The following is a 21,862-nucleotide window of genomic DNA, read 5'->3' as shown; positions in this document are numbered from 1 at the left end:
ATTTTTATACAGATAAAAAAAACTCATGAGGAATTTTGTATTAAATGTTTAAACATTTTGATCAGGTAAATTATTTTTAAATTTTAAAAATTTTGGATAATATAATATTGTTATATTATAACATATAAAAAAATCAGTTTTGTTGAAAACTACGAGTATTGTGTCGTGAAATTCCCATTTTTCCTCAATAGTTTGTTTTGTTGTCCTTGATGATTGAGGAAGGTCGAAGGTAATGAAATTTTTTTACTTCTGAACCTCCAAAATACCAACTAGATTCAATTTGCTACTAGAAACCACCATCCACGTAGTTAAAATTTTTTAATGCCCCAAAAATTGATGACAGATAGAAAAAAATAAAGATCTAGTAAAATCAATTCATCGTTACATTTTAAATCAAAAGTATAATAACACATTTTTTTTTTTTTAATTTAAGTTTGAATTTTTGGCTAATAAATTGGATATTTATACAAAGAATAAAGTTTTTTTTTAATTATTTAAGGTGCTAAATAGATTAAGTAGAATTAATTTTTGAATATATTGATATGTTATAATTATGCAATAATAATTTTATTCTTTTAAAGAAATTTTATCTATGTATAATAGAAATAATAGCTAAAATTGTATTTGATGATTACTAATTATAAATTATGTTTAATAAGTCATAACTCATATCTACATGCCATAGCAATACACAAATATATACTATTTAATTTATCAAGTATAAAACTAAGTGTGATCGTAGCTTTAGAACATGTATACCCATTTATTAATACGGTAAATATTCAAGGATCTTATAACTATTTTTCGATTAAAATTAATTACATACTAGTGAAAATAGTAATGAAAATGTATCAGTTACACCCGTAAAGGGAGGTTAAATATATAGTGGGAAAAGAAGAGGTAGGGTAACGTACAGAGTAAAATAGATTGTAGCAGACAGTGTTTGTCACAGGGACGAGCTTAGTAATCGTTTCATGCTCGCGTGATGATCATCAACACGAATACTCAATTGACGTCCTAGTTTTTTACTAGATTTATTTAGTTATTATTATTTTTATTTTTATTATTCATATAATTATAATAATACTGTTGTGAAAATTAAAAATATGGAAACTGAAAAATTAAGTAAAAAAGAAAATAAAACCAATGGTGATGCTCAGCTTACCATGGTAGAAATGGGAGAAGTTAATCACTGTTCCAGACCATCAATATCAGGAGAAAATAAAAGATCCGGGTAAGAAATAAATTTAATCTTATAAAATTTGATATATATATATTAGTATTTGTGAAATTTGTTTAATAAAAATAGTTTTATAGTTAGGTTTAGCAATGCTATATATTCTGTAGTCATGATATTTAACTTCAAGTAATTTTTATGAGAAAAACAAAATAAAATATCATTAAAAAATAAATATAAATAAAAATCTTTTACTCTACATTTTCTTGTAATTATCTTCTTATTTATTTTATAAAACAAATCAACTTTTAAATTTTAAATGGTGACAGTTTTTTATTTTTAATATTAATTTGTATTAATATTTATTAGTGTATAGCATTCATAAATCTTACAACTAATTTCGAATTAATTATAAACGAAGTTAGTGTAGATGATAGAATAGAAATAGTTATTTTATTTTTCAGTTACATATATTTATAAATTACACAATTTAGATATTTAAATATCATTTTGAAATAATTAAAAGTATAAAAAGAATACAATTTGTATAATATTTGATAAAATACAATTGTACCTACGTAATTAGTAATATTAATTATTAGTATGGTGTTAAAATTATTAAATTATTTATAAATATTTCCTAAATTATTTTCATTTTATTAATATTACTCAAACTTCAAAGTATAGGATGTAGTGGTTTTTACAATACTTATTTAATATGTTTTGTATACTATACAATTCAAGTAATTTTTGGAAAGTTATAAAATATAAATAAGTTAAAATACAAAATATTTAGACCAAAGGCTAGAATAAAACAAATCAACTATCATAAACCAAAGCCTAAATCTATGTAATGGAATTTGGAAATCTTAAATAATTCACTTAAAGTGCTAAGGCTTGTAGAACCCCATAAGTAAATATTATTAAATTGTTACCTACTCTAAAATATTTCTTCACAATGTATTAATAAATATTAATAATAACAAGACAAGGTACCTATATTGTTGGTTAATGTAATATTATTTGTATATAAAAATATAATTTGAGCCATTTAAATAATATATACTTTAAATTATTGTATCACATCTTTTGGCCTCTATAACAATATTTAGTCTAAATAATGTTAATAACTGAACTATTAAATATGAAGGGGGGGGGAAATGAAAAATGTACATAATTTAAAAATAAATTTATTTATTTAAATAGGAAAAGAACAATCTGTATATTTAGAATGTTGTTACAAGTAAAAAATGTTGTTTTATTAATTTTAAAATTAATTAACTAGGATTACATTTAAAGGTTTTAAGTTATAAAAATATTAGGTTCATTTGATTATGGACATTGATAAATCTAAGTAGGTACTTATGTCTATAATACGACTACACCACTACACACATTACATAGTAGGTAATTGAAATATAATATTAGTGACCATAATTTTTTGAGAAGTTCAATCTAAATATAATAACTATTGATAGCTTGACCTAAAAAGAAAAATATACTGATAATTTCATTAAAAAAAAAAGTACCAGTCAAAAGGTTAAACCAAAATCTATATAAGATTATATTCATTACATTTTTTATGGGTACTTGAATAAAAAAAAAAAAAAAACAGATTTATTAACAATTAAATTATATCTATATAATAAAATATACTGTTATAAAATATATACAATTAAATAATAAAAAAATAAAATATATTTATTTATGCTGTGAGCTACATAATTTTAAAAATAATTACAATGTGAACACAAATAATTTAGAAGGAGGTAAAATTATTGTTTAATAATACAAATATTTTTTTATTACCTATTCATAAATATAAATAAGAATGTTTTTCTAACCTCAATAAAATAGAAATATAATAATATTCTAACCATTTTACTTAACAAGTGTTTTAAATTAAATTAAAAAAAAAAAAATGTCTTGCTATAATGATCAAACATTTCATCATATGGCTTCTTTCTTTTATATTAATTCAGGAATTCGAAATTGAATCTTACATATTGTAGATCAAAGATTTTTCAAACAATATACCCAGAATACAATTTTTAAGTTATAAACTTATACTTAACTTAAAAAAAATATAGTTTATATTTTATCAAGTAAACTTTAATCAGATAAAGGAAATCATTAATATAATTTATTATACTGCCGATTTAGAATTATTTTAAAAATTACTATTACAGATTTTGTAGCTATTAATATTCTTTATGTAGATTGTAGGTATATTTTTTATTGAAGTTAGGTATTCAATTATGAAATCATATTTATGCGTTTATAACTGTATATATTTTGAAGCAGAATATTTCATAGAATATTTTGATATGTTAACATTTAATTCCGAGCTAGTAATTAGATACCTATCGCACTTAATTTGTGATAAGTATTCAAAGTTTGGAAGGTCGGATAGTAGTGAATGAATATTTTATGTTATTTTGTGTATTTAATGTTCCTACCCCAGCCCAACTCCACTCTGCTCATCTAAATTTTAAAAGTTATTACTTACAACAGAAGACCGAATTTTCCTTTTTTTTTATTGATAGATTAGGTAAAAAATCAAAATAAATAGTAAAATTAAATTGCAAAAGTTATTTCTTTAGTATAATAAAATTAATACAGTATAAAATATTATATAATACATAATAAAAGATTTTTTTTTAATTTAAATTTATAAATAAATACATTTTCAAATTATGTTATTTAAAATTATATAATTTATTATTAAAGTTTGAAAATATATTTGAAAAAAAAACTAGGTTTTGTTCTTACACTATAATTATTGATACTTATTGTATATTATATTTAAAACTATTCAAAAAGGTAGACGTTATACCTATCTAAATTAACATTTTTTTTTTTTTTACCTGACATGAATTTATTATAACTATAACATTAAATAGTTTTAACAGGTATTTTGAATTTTACTTTTCATACTAATATTTTCCAGTAATTTACTGTTAGATTATTCCAAATCCTATAAAATTGCGAATAACTCGGATAAGTATAATTTTATGAATTTTTTAAATGCTAATCACATTGAACTATTATTTGGTACAATTTATTTTATTTTTTCAGCATTGCAAGCATCGTATTTTAAATATTCAACCATATTTTTTCAAAAAATATTTGTATAGTAAAGTGCAGAATTTAACCAAGTTCTCTATGTTGTAATAATTGGTTTTAGCCGTTTCACAGGTTATGTTTAAACCAGTATTTCTTGAATTTATTATAAAATACATCTAATAGATAAATTAATAAGCTATTATTAATGAATCCCAATATAATATTAGAAATATCTGCTAGTACCTAAATAGTTTTACTAATAGTAGATATTAATAGTTGTTCAATAGTTGCTAATAAGTTATATTTTATATGGTGCTAATGAAGCTATGTTTGTTATTAGTTTTATATGTATAACTTATTGATTTTTTTAAAATTAATATCAATGACCATTACATCTAGATTGTTTGATATATACATAAATATATCATTATTTACATATCAAGAAGTTTTTTAATCATTGTAAAAACTTAAAATACTAAAAATAAAATTATTCTCCATAATATTATATATAAACTGACGAAACCATGTGAAAAATAAAACTGAATTGTCCATAATTGTACACCTATTTAACATTAAGTGTTTATTTGTAAATAAATTCGCTGTTTTGGAAGTGCGTTTTGAATATTTTGGTTAAATTATATCTTTGCAATGTCCGTTTTTGTTATAATGCTCTCTAAACAGTAGTTCTACTGCGTATCGGTGAATCCTATATTTAAAACCATAAAACGAGTAGTAATGGATTGAGTTTATAAAATGCAAATAAACAAAAAAAAAATATTGTAAAAATTTCATCATTCACAAACATTATAAATCAACACATATATACATGTTTAAATAGCATTAAATTAACATTAAATAATATATTATGATAAGTATTTTTTAAAAACATTTTTAGAACTGTATGAAATAACTTAAACAATAAATTTATTTGTTATGTATAATTTACAATCAATTATTATCAAATTTAATAAATCAATTTTGGCTTTTCCATATTTAATAATATATTTGGTAGGTAGCTCGCGAGTCTCTTCTCACTAGCCACCCCTGTTGTATACTACCTATTAGTGTTACTATAGGTTAATTTAATTTTTTATGAAAATATAGTATTTATTAGATTATTAATATTTAATTATTTTAATAATATTTATACATAATATATATTCATATCATATAATATTATTGTTATTAACTTTTGAGTCAATTGACTTGATTTGAGTCAACGTTTTTAAACTTTAGATCCAATTTTTAATTAGAAATCATCATAAACAATGAAAGTCGAAGTATATTCATGACTACTTATTATGTATACTATATACTTAGTAAGGTACTTTAAAAAACTATAAAATCATTACATTCATAGCCCTACTCAGAATCTAAAATAGATATAGATTGATTTTATAATTGTATGGTTTTTATATTGTTGCAAAATATCGATTGAATCATTTTTTGACTTTTAATTAGTTTTTATTTTTTTATTTAAAATATTACTTTTACAATTTCACAATTTTAATTTGGATTTATATCTATGATACGTTCTGGATCATTATTTAAACTTAACTCCTAAGAAAACGAAATTACCAACCGATGATTAATATTATTATTCTATTGGCTATTGTTAAATTTTAAATTTTAAATCGATTATTGTACTTAAAATTTATAAAAAATATAGTTTAATTTAATATAAATTATCCATTTTTTTTCAATTTCAGTATATACTTACTTCAAATATCATTATATAAAACTTTCGATTTTTATGTTAAAATGTATTTCATTGATGATCATTATGAATTTAAATCTCTGTTTATTTTATTCAATAAATATATGATAATGAAATGAAAGTTCCCATAAAATATTTATTATGAGATTGAGATATATATATAACACTTTTCGAACGCCCTGATATCTATAATAATATGCATTATGCACTCTAATTATTAGTGATAACAAATATAAGAATACTTGTTCAGTTTTCTATTTGTTGTTTAAATTCTCAAATCACAATGATAGTTATCTATAATATTATTTATACATACAAAAAAATATCTTATATTATCTGTTCAGGCATAATTATACATACCAAACTGACATTTTCAAAAAGGTTCACTAACCCTATTATTTATTGATAAGATATTATTAGTAGTATTTTATATATTTTTTTTGTACCGTTCAATATATAAATTAGATATGCTTACTGTTTTTTAGATAGGAAACGTTACAAAAATTTTAATTTTAAACAAGTCTATAATATTTGTATTAAGTATTTATAATTTGACTAAAATTAAAAAGTTATAATATTATAAATATTATACAGTATTTTTTGAAAAATTTATAAATTCTTATATATTCTTTAAAGTTTAAAATTCTAATTTTCATATACCCATAGCAAATTATAGTTTTAATTTTATTTTATGTTCATTATACACTTATTGTTTTTGAAATATATTTTTTTTTTTATTTATTTTGACTAACAACTTATATTAATTGTAGAATTCAAAGTGTAGGAATAATATATATATATATTTTTTTTTTACTGCTAAATGTTAAATAGTTATTAATGTTAATAATCTTTAAACTACAGAATATATCAATGAAGTCAACTTTTATGTTTGTTATGTTTTTTTAATTATATTTTTGACACTACTCCTTCTTATATATTCTTAATTTATATTTAACTCTCGTTGTTTTATAACTTACATTTAATTGTATCTTAAACGCTATGGTTTAGATTAAAAAAATCTTAAAAAATGAACACTTTTTTAACATAATATATTAATCTGTTTAAACCCTTTACAACAATCATTCTGTTTGTTATTTTATAAAATTTTAAAATATATGTCTTTTGGCAACTAACATATGTACCTATATATACACAGAGAGAAACGTATACGTAACATATATTTACAAGGGTAAAGCAATTAAAGATGATGCCTATACAATGTTCAATACACAAAAAATGTTCTTATAAATTGTGATAACCATTTGACCATTTTAACATTATCTATTTAATAAATGATATACTTGAGATAATAATAATAAATAATACATACATAATAAACTATTAAAATGTTCATTGCGATAGACGGACGTTGTAAGTTAAAATCGAATAAAAAAAAAAAAAAAAAAAAAAAAAAAATGAAAGAAATTGTATTCAAATTATATTTATTTTCATAAATACGTTTTATTATTTTACTTATTAAAAACGTGTATGATAACTTATAGTATATTTATTTATTTGTTTAAAATAATAATAATGTAAATTAACTGAATTAATTTTTAGAATTAGAGTATCATATTATAGTGACTGTATAATAGGTATTTATTTGTGTTGGCTGTTTTATGTTGTTCTATAATGATGTATAATTTGTAACATTTTCTAAAATTTTCTAAAAGTTATTATAAACGATCATTTAAGCATAAAATACGCTTTTTATATAATTAAAAATTGTTTTCATTGTTCAAGGTTTAACTTTGGTTAATACATCAGTTTATTATATATATATCGGCATAATATAGGTACGGTACCTATATAATATTAAACAATCATTATTTCAAATGTTTATATACATTATAATTTAATACAAGATTAGTTGTTAGGTTCTTATTTTGTATTATAATTTAAAATAACAAATAGGTGCTTATTATCTATATAATATTTAAACATGAAGGTTATTAATTACTCATTTGAATTATATTGATATAAAATGTATTTACACAAAAGTTAAAATTTTAGATAATGGTTATTTTATAGTGAAACTCCAGGAACAAATGTTACCAAATTAATAAATTAATATTTTATAGAAGTAAACACTGAGATTCATTAATATCTATTGAAATTACGTATCTATCTGTATTAATACTAACTATTCATTTGGTATATTGATTAAAAAGAATAATTAACTAAGGAACGAATGATGTTATTTATTTTAAATAATAGGTAGGTACTCACAAACATTTAATGAAGTTGAATTGGCGGTGATTTGTTTTTAATATAATATTTTTTAGGATTTTAAATATTTTCAATATCTTCTATTTATTTATAAGGCATTTTCTTAGTTACAAATGTAAATTTGTTATTTCATAACAAAATATTATAATTTTTCTTGTATCTGAGTAAACAAACGTTCACATATTATGTGTAATTAGTACATGTTTTATGTGTGTACTTCTCTTATAGATACTGGGTATCTGTTATACTATAGTAGGTGACCAAATTGTAATATTATGATCTTATTTTAATATAATTCAAAAATTGCATTAAAATATTTTAATTAATTCAAATAGTTATATACAGTTAATGTATATTGGAAACTAAGTTAACTACGTATATTTGTTATTTATAATTTGATGATGTTCATGTAGTTATTTTTATTGTTTCATTATTTTACTGAAATACTATTCTATTGTTATCAAATTTTAAAGCCACGAAATTTATTCAATTATATTTTTTATATTGAATACAGTTTTTCTTACTTTTAGAAATATTTTTGAAAATATGAATAGTGAATACATTTCATTTATTGTGGTACTTGAGAAATACTAACAAACCAAAGGCTTAAGATAGCACAATAACTTGATTTTATTAACTCATGTATTTTTTCAATTAAAACATAGTTGTACTTATCTAATTATAATAATATGTTAGAATAATACTAATAAAATGTAAAAATTATGCAATTTGATTTTTAACATTGCTTATATTTCAAACATATCAAGTTTATTGTTTATATGTATTTTTTCAGGTATTTAGTTACGTTAATGCACTTTATAAAAGGAAACATTGGTTGTGGAATGTTAGCTATGGGAGAAGCCTTTAAATACGGAGGCTTATACCTCACACTGTGTATTTTGTTGTATGTATGGTTAATAAGTGTCTACAATATGCATGTTTTAGTAAGTCTTTTAGTTAAATACATTACTTGAACAAAAATACATTTATTTTATTTTTAATAAATTTATCTTTATAGTTTTCAATACAGTAACATTTATATCATGCTTAGAAAAATGATTTAAATTTTTTCACAGACTACGTTAAGTAAGAAAGTTCAGAACCGTTTGCAAACCAAACGTGCACCATCATTTGGTGATACAGTTGAAAATGCATTCAAAATGTCTGATAAATGGATATTTCGAAGTATATCAAATAATATTAGGTGAGCATTTAAACCAATTCATTTTACATTAAACATTATTATTTTCTCTTTTTCATGTAGAAAGATTGTTTTTTATAACATACTTATCACACAACTTGGTTTATGCAGTGTATATATTCTATTTATTAGCACATCATTACAAAAAGTAAGCATGAAAAAAGTTATTTATATAATTATTATAATAATTTAAGATAGTTAAAGTTTAATAAATTTACGTTGAAGCATACGGATATAATATATATATATAATTCAAATTTATTACTTCTTATAACTTATTTATACGCATAGAAATTAAATTATTATTTTATATTATAATTATTCAAAAAATATTAAATATATTCAACATTTTAACCTTTACATAAATAATGTATAAAATATTATATTTCCCAGTAAAAACAAAATCACAATCCCACTGTGCAATGGAATATTTATGTGATGTTTTTACAATATTAATTTGTAACTTGTAATGTTACACTTTATGTTACATTTGTGTAATTGCAATGACGTGTATGGAACTACTTATGTCCCGAGAAAGTAATTTCATTCGTAATATTAATACAATGCTTTATCTCAATATTCCATGCATATTACTGTTTATCATTTCATACAAGTAATCAGGTAATATTTCAAGCACGTTAAAAATAATATCCATTAGCTATAGCTACCTAGTAAAAAGTATTAACATAAATACTTTATAAGCCATAAGGTCATCATTATAGCTCTTATTGACCAACATAATTCAAACGTCTCATTCATCTGAATGGCCTCGAACCTTAAGTCCCAATTGTATAATTTAATTTACAATAAAAAATTTCATTTTGAGTAGTTTTAGTCATAATGTGTGGTTATATAAAAACAGCTGACTACTTGTATTATTTTTCAAATTAAATATTCCAAGTGTTTAATTTTTAATTGGAAAATTAAATCGATTTGAAATCAAAAACTTAGCAATAATACAACTAATAAAATTATCTGTAATAAGGTTAGTGCAATTATAATTCAGGTTCTAATAAAATAAATTATAATAATACAAATATCGAAAACTTAATTTATTCAAAAGATACTTTCTTGCTCAAAATGGATCACTCGTGTAAATGATAATTAATTAGTTACTATATTCTTTTATACATGTAATTTATTTTCTTTATTATAATAAAATATATGAGTATGAAGATCCAAAGATAATATAGCTAACTCTGATTTCGGTATAGAATTTCAAAAATTATTTATCCCGTGGTTGTGGAAAGATCTTTATTTTATTTTTTTAACAGAAAAGCTCATACCTTTAGTTGGTAATTAATGAGGTAGTAATTGTTATAATTAATTATTAATAAATACATATTACTATAAATGATAGAATTTATATAAATAATCTATTTATTATTAAAAACAAATATTGTAATAACATTTTTTAAAAAGTTGCAAATTCTTTAAGACTTAAAAATTATTTAAGATTAAATGGAATGTATGATATATACGTGTATATAATATTAATTAATAAATAATATTAGAAATCCGAGCAACTTAATCTTGTATTAAATTACTCCATCCAATTTTATTATTTTTTTTTAAATTATTATTATTGTTTTAATTAGGTATATCTTATAATTGTATGTATTATTCATTTAATAAGTAGTGAAATATAATCATTCAATTATTGATACAAGAGAAAGAAATAAAGAAAGATTATACGCAATAAATCTTTTTTTGTACATAGCAATAGTTTTTTTTAAGCAAATATAATATTATTGTATAGTATTCATTGATTAAATTATTTAATTTGTATTGATATAGTATATAGAGTTGGTTGAGTTATAATCTTATCTTTAATTTTCAGGGTTTTATAATATTATTTGCTTTATTTTTGTTTTAATTATTTTGCAGCTCTTACTTCAATATTCGTATGAGATTAATATTCAAACTGTTCTATTATTTACAATGCCTTTGATAATGTTATGTGCAAGTTTAAGAAAATTGCGATTTATAGCACCATTATCAACTTTGGCCAATTTTGCATTGATTACTGGTGTTATTACGATAATGTATTATAGCTGTTCTGGACCATCAGCTGAGAATGTTAGATATTCATATGCTAAATGGTCTGAATTACCAACAATGTTCGGCATAATCATGTTTAGTTTTGAAGGAATTGGATTGGTAAATATTTAATTTAATTACATTTATATTACATTTATTAAAATTATTGGATTATTAATGATAATTACGCATGTATAATTATAATTAAGTAAATACATCTATTAAATATATGTGATAATTTAATGATAAGAGAAAAATAATGAAAATGGAAAACGATGTTATGATACGTTTTTCTCTTCAGTTATAATTAAATAATTATAAACATAAATTAATACTTATTAAATTATACTATTTACAAGAGTGCTGATAGTTTACTGTAGCTTAATTATTTACTAGTATAATATATTATGTTGTTTGAATTCATTTACAGTATAATAAATGTGTTAGATAGGTTAGGGATATAAAAATTAAAATTACAACATTTATAAAAGTAAATATTATATATTATTTTCAAACTAAAATTACTACCTACATTTTTATAAAAACAAATTTACAAAATTCTGAATAAAAAGTAGGTACTAGGTGAATTACTTCATTTCGTCTGGGGTAAAATCAACAAAATGTATAAAATAAGGTACTCTGTGTACCTCAGTTTACACATAAGTCGGTTTCGGAATGTTTGTTGTAAGGACGAATCTGACGAAAATCAAAATCACCAAATCGATTTTAATTTACTTTTTCTTGGGTAAAAATGAACAATAAAGGAAAAATACACACATTTTTAACACGATTATAAAAAAATAGTTTTAATAGAACGTTGGACTATTTTTTTAAATTTACTATAAAATCCAAACTGATGGTAACGCGGGCGTATTTCTATTTCATTGCTCAATTTTCAGAGGATAGAAGTTTTGGGTCTAGAAAACTGTGCCTTAAAGCTTGCCGGAGAGTCAAGGTTTCCAACAGATCTATCTGATTTGAGTCCATTCAGTGGTTTTGGAGGAAATGATTAAGAACACGATAAGTTATTAGCTGTAAACTAAATTTATTAGATGCTCATACCTACAATGATAGAATAAAATATCAAATATGAGTACATTTCGATAACATTTTACAAAATATTTAACTCTTCATTCTTTCATACAAGATATAACATATCAGAGTTTAAAATCATTATTTTAATATTATTTAATGTTTGATTTCATATAAAATAGATTATGTAGCGGCGTATGTGATAGGCAATTCTCCTACACATTTGTATTGAACACATTACGAGTATATATATTATAAACGAATTTTATATTATTTTCATATTATACAACTTAAGTATAACTTTTTGAAGAAATATTAGTATAGTCCTATTATAATGTATTATAAAAATAGTAAATAACAATAATATATGGAATATTAATTAACTTTCAGTTTAACATATTATTATGTTCGTTAATATATTTAATACAATACCTATGTCTAAAATTTATAATTTATATTTTTATAAAGGTTTTACCTCTTTTTGCGGAGATAGACGATGATAAAAAGTTCACATCATGTTTTGGAGTCTTAAATTTTGGTATGGTTGCTGTAATGATGTTAAACGTTCCTTTGGGTATGACTGGCTATTCGAAATGGGGAGAAGACGTAAAAAGCAGTCTAACATTGAATCTACCACATGATCATGAGTAAGTAAATAAATAATTTAAATAATGTAATAATAATTTATATGTATGTGAATACTTTTTGATTTAAATATTTTTGGACATTTGAAACATGTATATTTCAACGAACTATATGAGTTTATAGTTACATATTATAAACAATTGTAAACATTTAATATTTTTTTACAACAGATTAACACAATTTGTAATAATCATGATGATATTGGGAATAGCTTGTTCATATGCGCTTCAATTTTACCCTGCAGCCGTAATTGTCTATAGTGACCTTGAAAAAACCTATGGCCCGTTTAACCATCCTGCAATATGGGATTATAGCATCCGGATATGTGTATGTCTTGTTACTTGTAAGTAAATATATATAATATAATTGTAATAAACAGTAGTCAATTCACTTAATAAATATTCTTGAATAGTTGTGTATTATAATTATAGTATACTTTTGGTTGATAAAATAATATATTCATAATAGGTATACCTATAGAGCCTAGAGGCTAAATTGAATAAATATCGTTATCATTAAAATATAAGTATGTCATGTTTTAAACTTTTTTATGTTTCGAAAATATTAAATTTCACGTCTCTTTAATATAATTATACTGATTTAATTACATTTACAAGCTAGATTAATTTCATAAAAATGATATAAAACATATATTGAATCATGTTTGAAATGGATATGACTTCTTTATACAACCTCTTGTTTACTAAAAAATATGTTATTTAGATCACTATCATAAAAAAGATATTCTATACTAAATAAACATACCTATTTGATAATCAATTTCATTAACTACGGGAGATTTATTTAGAGTTTTTAGTTATTATTACAAAATAACGAATGAACCAACCTGTATGGGTACATAACTATTGATTAATACTTGTTATACTTTTAACTATTAACTATATTATTTAAACTAAATATGTTTATTTATAATATCTTTAATTTATTCAAAAATACTATTAGATTATAACTAATAACTTATGCCACAATATGACAAGACAGTAAATAATTAACATATCATACTAAAAATTTTTATTGATATAAAAATAATTTTTATATGTTATCTTAACTTTAACTTGTTATTAATACGCAATAAGGTATAACTATGTATTTATTAAATATCAGTTTTATGATAAGCTATTCATATAGGTAACTCATTTAAAAACCGTAAGCATTTTCATTTTAAGTATTTGAATTTAATAAACTCTAAACGTAGCGATGAATATAATTGTTTTACTTTTTACAATGATGAATTTTTTATTTTGTGTCTGATATCGACTTTTGAAAAAATAAAAATACTTCAATCTTAAAGATTGGCATAATCTCTTTGTTTGATATATCACACGACTTATAAAAAATTAAATTCTTTATAGTAACATTAATAATTTATAAAGTATCCTTATAGAAATAGAAGCTGATATATGTGTTTACGTTTAGAATTGTTTTTTGTAGGCAATGATTATTCGTGAATTCATTTATAACTTACCTATTCAATGACTTACTCAATAATGAGGTACAGTTGAAACCTGTTACATAAAAAAGCGACTACGTGTTTTTATTTTGTTTTTAGGATATTTTTTATTACATTATATTAAATATAAAAACTATGTAATGCATGGGTATCATAACCTGTATTATTGTGATTTGATCGTAAATTTTATTTTTATTTATAGCATAAATATCATGTTATTTAAAAAATTAAATAACATTTCAAATTTCAAATTACAAATTGTTTTTATATATTTTAGACCTGGCAGCTAGTACAGTTCCGCATTTGGACCTATTCATGTCATTAGTGGGTTCTGTAACTTGCGTTGCACTCACAATGATTTTCCCTGCATTATCTAATTTGGCGTTCCGGACAAAAGACAAAGGTTCATTTTTCAGTACATTTTTAGATATGGTAACCATACTTACGGCAGTTATCGGTTCAGTCACTGGAATTTACGCCAATACAACTGCTATTTATGAGGCGTTCTCTCAAAACCACAGCAATGGCTAAGTGATTCAAACGATTGGTTGGTTGAAATTTTGTTCTACATTACTATTATGTCATCAGAACACCCTGTATACTTTTATATCACCGTATTTTATTTTTTTTCTTAAATTATTAATAATCGTTATTTCTGATAGTAATTCTATTGTTTAGAAAAAATGAAGTAAATGATGCGAAAGTAAGAAAATTAATGAATAAAAAACGTCCCTAATAAAACTATAATATTAAGTGAGAAAATTTATCTCAAGTAGAGCTATATTATTCAGTATTAACGTTGTTATGTTACTCCTATTTTATCCAATAGAATATGTATATTGTATAAATATATATTAAATATTTTTTTTTAATTAATAACTAAGCGACTGACTTAATAACTTGAATTTAAATCAATACAATTATATTTTATTTAACTTTTATATTTTTCGTTACACTTTTGTCATATTTTAATAAATGATGTAATTAAAATAATTAAATCCAAGTTTAAGTTTTCATTTAAAAACTGTACATTATCAAGGAATTTTTTCATATAAAACATACATTATAATAAACATAATTAGAAAATATTACACGTATAAATTGAACTTGAATTTAGATTTTTAATATTCATAACTGTTCACGTTAATTTATTATTTTAATAACTTTTTTTTTGTTATTTTATGAAAAATAATTCTGTTTCTTATTTTTTATTACTTATTTGTGTTATTAGATATTTAAAATATTATATATTGTATTTGAAACAATATTTTTTAACTGATCATCAGTTATTCTATGATATCACAAAATTAGTTGAAGAACTGCGTAGTTATTAATCAATATGAAATAATGTTAGAACAAACTATTGAATTCATATTATATATGTATTGATGTTTGATAACATTATATTATAAAATACCTACTTGCTATATTTTCGTGTTACTTACACTTTTATGTATGATAAGCAATTAAGCAATATTTATATTTTTTCCTTCGACATACAAATTAGAATATTCTATATTTTGCTTTTATAATTGAAATAATATTCATAACCTGATTATCTGAACATTAATTATATTGACCTACCAACCAATTAATATACCTATAGCTATTAAAATGTGGTTTGAAATCAGCATTTAATTAGAATATGATATGTACAGCCTATTCGTGATATGATGAAGCTCAGTATGATAAACGATACTATTGCTCCATTATGATATAATACGAATATCTCGATACAACAAACTTTGTTTTCTGTCTCTTGAAATTCGTTGTATCACGAATTGGCTGTTTGTATAATTATACCTTTATTCTTAAAAATACACAGATAGAGTATAGACATAGTTTGTGTTTATTAATAAAGTAAATATAATTTTATTTTGTAACATTTTATATAAACATTACTTATATTTACTAATAAATAATTACGTAATATCGAATAATGTGTAATATCTTTATCTATTAAATATTCCATATAAATTTAATAATAAATGTAACTTATATTTATTTTTATTGTCTACGAAATATTAATTGAATGGTATTCCCTTAAAATTTTTCATAAATATTTATTATTATATATATTATTTTTGTATGATATTATAAAATGTGCTTAGTAATCAATGTATCATGAAATATTTCAAACAGATGTCCTTGAATTCATTTAAAGGAATAATTTTTAAATTTATTACAATCTTGTGTAGCAAAACAACATTTTTTGAATAAAACTCCCTCCTTTTTCAAATAAAATTTGAGTTATATTCATTTTTTTAGACAACTAGAACTTGTAACGATTTTTTTGTCTTAAAAATTGATTGAATGAGAGTAAGTTCATGTTTTGATTTAGTTATGTATTTGTAATTTTTAAGACAAAAAAACTCTTTAAAAGTCAATTATTTAAAAAAATATATAAAACAAATTCATTGCAAAAAATAATGTTACAATTCAAAACCATTTTTTTATGTTTTACAAACGTGGAAAAAAAGTTAAAAATTTAAATTTGTTCAAAAATAAGTGTAATAAATATGAAATTATTATGCAGTAAAAAACCCTAGTCAAATTCAAAGCTATGTGTTTAAAATATTTCGTTGTAAATTTGTTTAAAAACCAAAAACAATGTATAACTTATCATAATAAAAATAAAATATACCTATAACGTTTGTTCATAGTTTTCATTTTCTTTAATTTACAAACTATATCATTTTTTAGCAGATATCAATTTATAAAGGATTTATATAATTTACTTAAGTGATACAAATATTTTTTATTTTATTTATGAAATTTGTTTGTATGTGTGATGTATAATAAATAAATTTTCTTTGTAAGTGATGGCTATCACACTCCTCCTCCTTTTATCCTGACTAGTATAGTGAGTATTAAGTTGAGCTATTATATATAATAAGTTCCGTTTAGTATGATTAGTTAATTTTATTATTATTTTTCAATAATATTTATTTGTATCTTAAATATAACTATATTATAGTTATAAATAATTAATTTATTATGTTTATAAAATATATTTGATGGGTCCTTAAATTTAAAACATATTATGTAATTTTCTTAAGATCTAAAAGCTTAATTATATATTGATACCTACCTATTATCCATAATCCATTTAATACCTGTAGCAATTATTATAATATGATAAAAACTATTTTAGTACATATGTATTTATATATATTATATTATTATATAGTATACTTGTGAATTGTGATGTACCTAGTAATATTATTTATCAAACTGGTTACATTAATTTAGTTAAACGCATTTACTTATTAAGACTGAAATTAAATCTGAAAGTTGTATGTGTATTAATCCTATATATAAATTCTATTAAAATGTTTAATGTATAGGTAGGCATTGTGAATAAATGGGATTGCAAAACATAATAGGTAGATTAGGTTAGGTTAGATTCTATTTGTATAATATTATCACATTACCAACATCGTATTACTTACATAATTTTGTATTTTTTACTAGTTTATGCTGTTAATTTTGTTTGAAACATTAATATTAGTGTATAAAATAAAGTTATGTTTGTTTTTTCGAATTTTATTACATTTTCATATAGGTGCTAAAAAATATCTTTATTATTATTTATAAATAATTTAAGCTAAAAATTAATGAAACAAATTTAATTATAATTAATAAACTATATTTTGACTGCTGAGTGCTCTGAAGTTTTTTAACTGTAGAAAAAGTAAATACACATACAAATTGAACTTCGTGATTATCTATTACCTTAAAAATTAATAAATTACTTTTTATTGAATAAATTACTTTTATTGTTTATTAACCTATTTTTTGAGTGAAAATATTAAATATTTTTTTTAGTGATAAAAAAAAACAACCACTAGACCAGTAGCTTGACTGAACCGTTAAATTTGAACACATTTGAAGCATCGGAGAAATAGTTCATACAATGGTATTAAAAAGTAAACCTCAAAAAATGGATGGTATACAACAGTTTGTTTTTATTCAGTTGGCAGTCTTAATAATTAATTCACCAATTTAAAGACTCAATTGAATTATTATAAATTATATCTATAAGTTATATCCATACTTATAACATGCACACACATATAATAATATATAGTATTGTATTAAAACTACTGTATATTGTGTACATAATAAATTATATATATAAATACATATATACATTAAGGTATGAACTTTAATGAAGTATTATTCATTTATTAAATACATTATACTGAAATAAATAAGTTTTTGATGTATAATTATAGTATATTATGATGTATTTTAAATTTACAATATAACTCGGTAACCAACCAATATATTTTGTTTAATGTTTAATAGTTTTTATGTTTATACACAACATTCGTACACACAAAATCAAATTATATACCTACTACTTTTAATTCGAATAATTTCTAATTTACACTAATTAATACACTTTTAAACTGTATACATATTATTATAAACTTATACTTGCACCTATTGATACAGCATAGTTCATTTATCCTCGTTTCCTATTTAGTATTCATTTGTCCATAATTCAAAATGGCGATGGCCGAATTAAGACACCAAATGCATATGCAAGAAGTAGAAAAAAAAATCAAACTATTGCAGATGAATTGGTTCATAAAGAACTATGAAGAAGCAATTGGAAATTCAGATAAACCAAAACCAATCGTTTCAATCCAATCGACCAAACTTATCGATGAAATACGAGGAATGAGAACCCTAATCAAAGACATAAATGGCAAGCTAGAGGAGTACCAAAAGGAAATAAATAAGAAAGCGCTCGAAAAATTAGACAAAAACGTATTGTCACGTTTTGAAATCGACATTTCGTACATGTACCCTATACCACACGATATCAAACATCAATTGTATAACGGTATAAAATATAAATTTACATAAGCCGATAATAATTATCATACAACAATATATTAGCATTACCTTTACATTGCTTTCTATATATTTTCATCATGCATTTGTTTTAAGACAAGCCATTATTATTAATCCTGATGATGGTCATGAGTGTAATTATTTTGACCAAAGTATTATGTTTATGAGTGTAGATACCTATAGTGTCCTAGTCCGTTTGTACAAGTGAAATTATTTTTACACGCGTGAGCGATACACACTTTATTAATGATAATGAGTAGATTTTGATAAAAATAAATATTATGAATACTCTTACTAATCTTCTTCCTAAGCCTAGCTTGTAAATAATATAAATATAAAATATTTGTTTAGTTAGACCATCTGACTAGACCTAAACTTAAAGCAGTTTATAGCTTGCCCTTAAAAGTTAAGAGAGTTTAGATATGATATATAATGTAAGTACATATTGCATATCCGTCAATAATAATAACCGAAGTGCTATAGTAAAATAATTAACTATAGGTGCATAATTGAATTATCTACAAAAGTAAAACACATCAAAAGATGTACCTAAATCACTTGATATTTATACAATATAAATAAAGATTTATAAGAGTGTCGGGACAACCGGGATTATCTTATTCGGATATATCTATCAGATTTCGAATTTGCTTGTTACTTATTTATGTTAACTAAAGTCCAGCGGATATAATGAGCATTATATGTACAAGTTTAATTGGAGAGTTAGGGTAACAACTTTAGAAGGAAATATAAAAGCGTTCCAGATAAGCTTTATTGTTGTTTATAATTATTATTATTTATTAAATTTATTATTGTACACATTTTAATATTATATTATAGATACCTATTTTTTTGTTTTTTGTTTTTTGGCTTATAGTATAGACCATTTAGGTCCTTTGTCGCAACTACCACTTCTTTCCATCTGTCTCTGTTTGAGGCTAGCTCTTCGCTTATATTATATTATTAATAGTTCCTGGTTATATTCGTGGCATATTTCCATTATTTGTTTGACAGTATGTGTTTGATCCGCCGTTGATTTTCCGCTTCTGAAGCTTCCCTGGTACTCCCCGACTATTTCATTACCACATGGCTTGAGTTTAAGCTGGATATTAGATAGCACGTTGTATGATGTATCTAGTAACGAAATGACTCTATAATTGTTACAATTCATGATAACTCCTTTAGGTACCTATCTACTTATCTAATAAAATGTATTCTTATATATATATTATGCAGGTATAAGCAGGAATGAAGAAGGCCGATATCGTTATTTGAAAACGAGAAACACATTCTCACCGGACGAAAAGTATAGGGCGTGTCCTACACAAAACTATAAATACGGATGGAATTTTAATAAAATGGGTCTCAGTATGGTACCAAAGCATGGAAGAAAACAAGTGCTTAAGAAAGCGATGTATAGTATCCACGGTATTACACTAAGTGAGAAGCATCCGACGCAAAGACCTCCGAATTCCCCTGGAAATTTGGAAATAGAGTCTTTATGAAAATAAAAAACAGTGACACATTTTTATCGAATATTTTATGTATACATATTATATAAGCAGTGATTTAAATTTTGGAGAAACCCAATTTTAGTAAATAGGCTGTGATTCAAAAAATATTAATAGGTTTTACCTATGCACATTGAATTGAAACTTTTTGCATTCTGTAGGTACCTATACATACCTAATCCAAAACTATTTTCTATTAGCTATTATGAAATGTTTAAAAATGTATAGGTACCCAAATTTAAGCTATTAATAGCATTATAGGTTATATCACGAAATATATTTACAATTTACACCACTTCGGTATTTATTTATATACCTAGGTTAATAACAATATTATATCTATCTACCAGTTGGTAAGTAGGTACCTATATAATTAATAATATTGCAAAGATTTTATTAATAATCAGTTAAAATTCAACTTATCATAGTACCATTATGGTAAGTACATTATTTATTTTTTTATTAGTACCTCATGAAAAAAATAAATTATTAATAATATACAACAATAATTACAAAATGTCTTTAGAAATATACCTAAGTATCTAAGCCCTAACGTTTTACACAATGATGCAGATTTTCATGAAATTATTTAATGAAAATGTTCACTCACCGTAATACTAACTGTCATCCGCGTGCTTCTCTCCCGTGGATAGCTGTTTGCAAATTGTGGGGCTGTTTCTTTGTCTTATTGTCTTATAGTTATTTCGATTATAAAATGCTATAAAGTGTACAATGTACATACCTTATACCCACGGAAAATAATTTTGATTTAAGGTGTTTATAAATTCTCATAAATATACTTTTAGATAATATAAAAACAATTTTTTTCTCACATTAATATCATTATTCTTACACCCGGGAAATACATTATACCTATATTTTAATAATATTATAACGTCGTTAAATG

General features: G+C 22.4%; 2 protein-coding genes across 2 annotated transcripts; both read left to right on the top strand.

The window, feature by feature from the left end:
- The first annotated feature begins 812 nt into the window (after positions 1–812).
- On the top strand, positions 813–15,325 carry LOC114120075 (proton-coupled amino acid transporter 4-like). Its single transcript, XM_027981878.2, has 9 exons — positions 813–1,234; positions 8,983–9,133; positions 9,266–9,393; positions 9,454–9,538; positions 11,278–11,550; positions 12,931–13,109; positions 13,278–13,450; positions 14,856–15,125; positions 15,257–15,325. Exons 1-8 carry the CDS (start codon positions 1,107–1,109, stop codon positions 15,107–15,109), a joined length of 1,371 nt encoding a protein of 456 aa, XP_027837679.2. The 5' UTR covers positions 813–1,106; the 3' UTR covers positions 15,110–15,125; positions 15,257–15,325.
- A 3,556-nt stretch (positions 15,326–18,881) lies between these two features.
- LOC114120074 (uncharacterized) lies at positions 18,882–20,973 on the top strand. The gene is made up of 2 exons (XM_027981877.2): positions 18,882–19,433; positions 20,681–20,973. The coding sequence occupies exons 1-2, from the start codon at positions 19,094–19,096 to the stop codon at positions 20,947–20,949; spliced, it is 609 nt and encodes a 202-aa protein (XP_027837678.1). The 5' UTR covers positions 18,882–19,093; the 3' UTR covers positions 20,950–20,973.
- Positions 20,974–21,862: the final 889 nt, after the last annotated feature.

This window comes from Aphis gossypii, chromosome 1 (genome assembly GCF_020184175.1).
Source record: "Aphis gossypii isolate Hap1 chromosome 1, ASM2018417v2, whole genome shotgun sequence".
Lineage (NCBI taxonomy): Eukaryota > Metazoa > Arthropoda > Insecta > Hemiptera > Aphididae > Aphis > Aphis gossypii.
The sequence above is the reverse complement of the archived record's forward strand: the minus strand, read 5'-3'. Positions and strand labels throughout refer to the sequence as shown.

Coding starts and splice junctions, on each gene's coding strand:
- LOC114120074 (XM_027981877.2), top strand. CDS start 19,094: ATGGCGATGGCCGAATTAAGACACCAAATGCATATGCAAGAAGTAGAA. Junction 19,434..20,680: donor CAAACATCAATTGTATAACG/GTATAAAATATA, acceptor TATATTATGCAG/GTATAAGCAGGAATGAAGAA.
- LOC114120075 (XM_027981878.2), top strand. CDS start 1,107: ATGGAAACTGAAAAATTAAGTAAAAAAGAAAATAAAACCAATGGTGAT. Junction 9,539..11,277: donor TTAGCACATCATTACAAAAA/GTAAGCATGAAA, acceptor ATTATTTTGCAG/CTCTTACTTCAATATTCGTA. Junction 13,110..13,277: donor AATCTACCACATGATCATGA/GTAAGTAAATAA, acceptor TTTTTACAACAG/ATTAACACAATTTGTAATAA.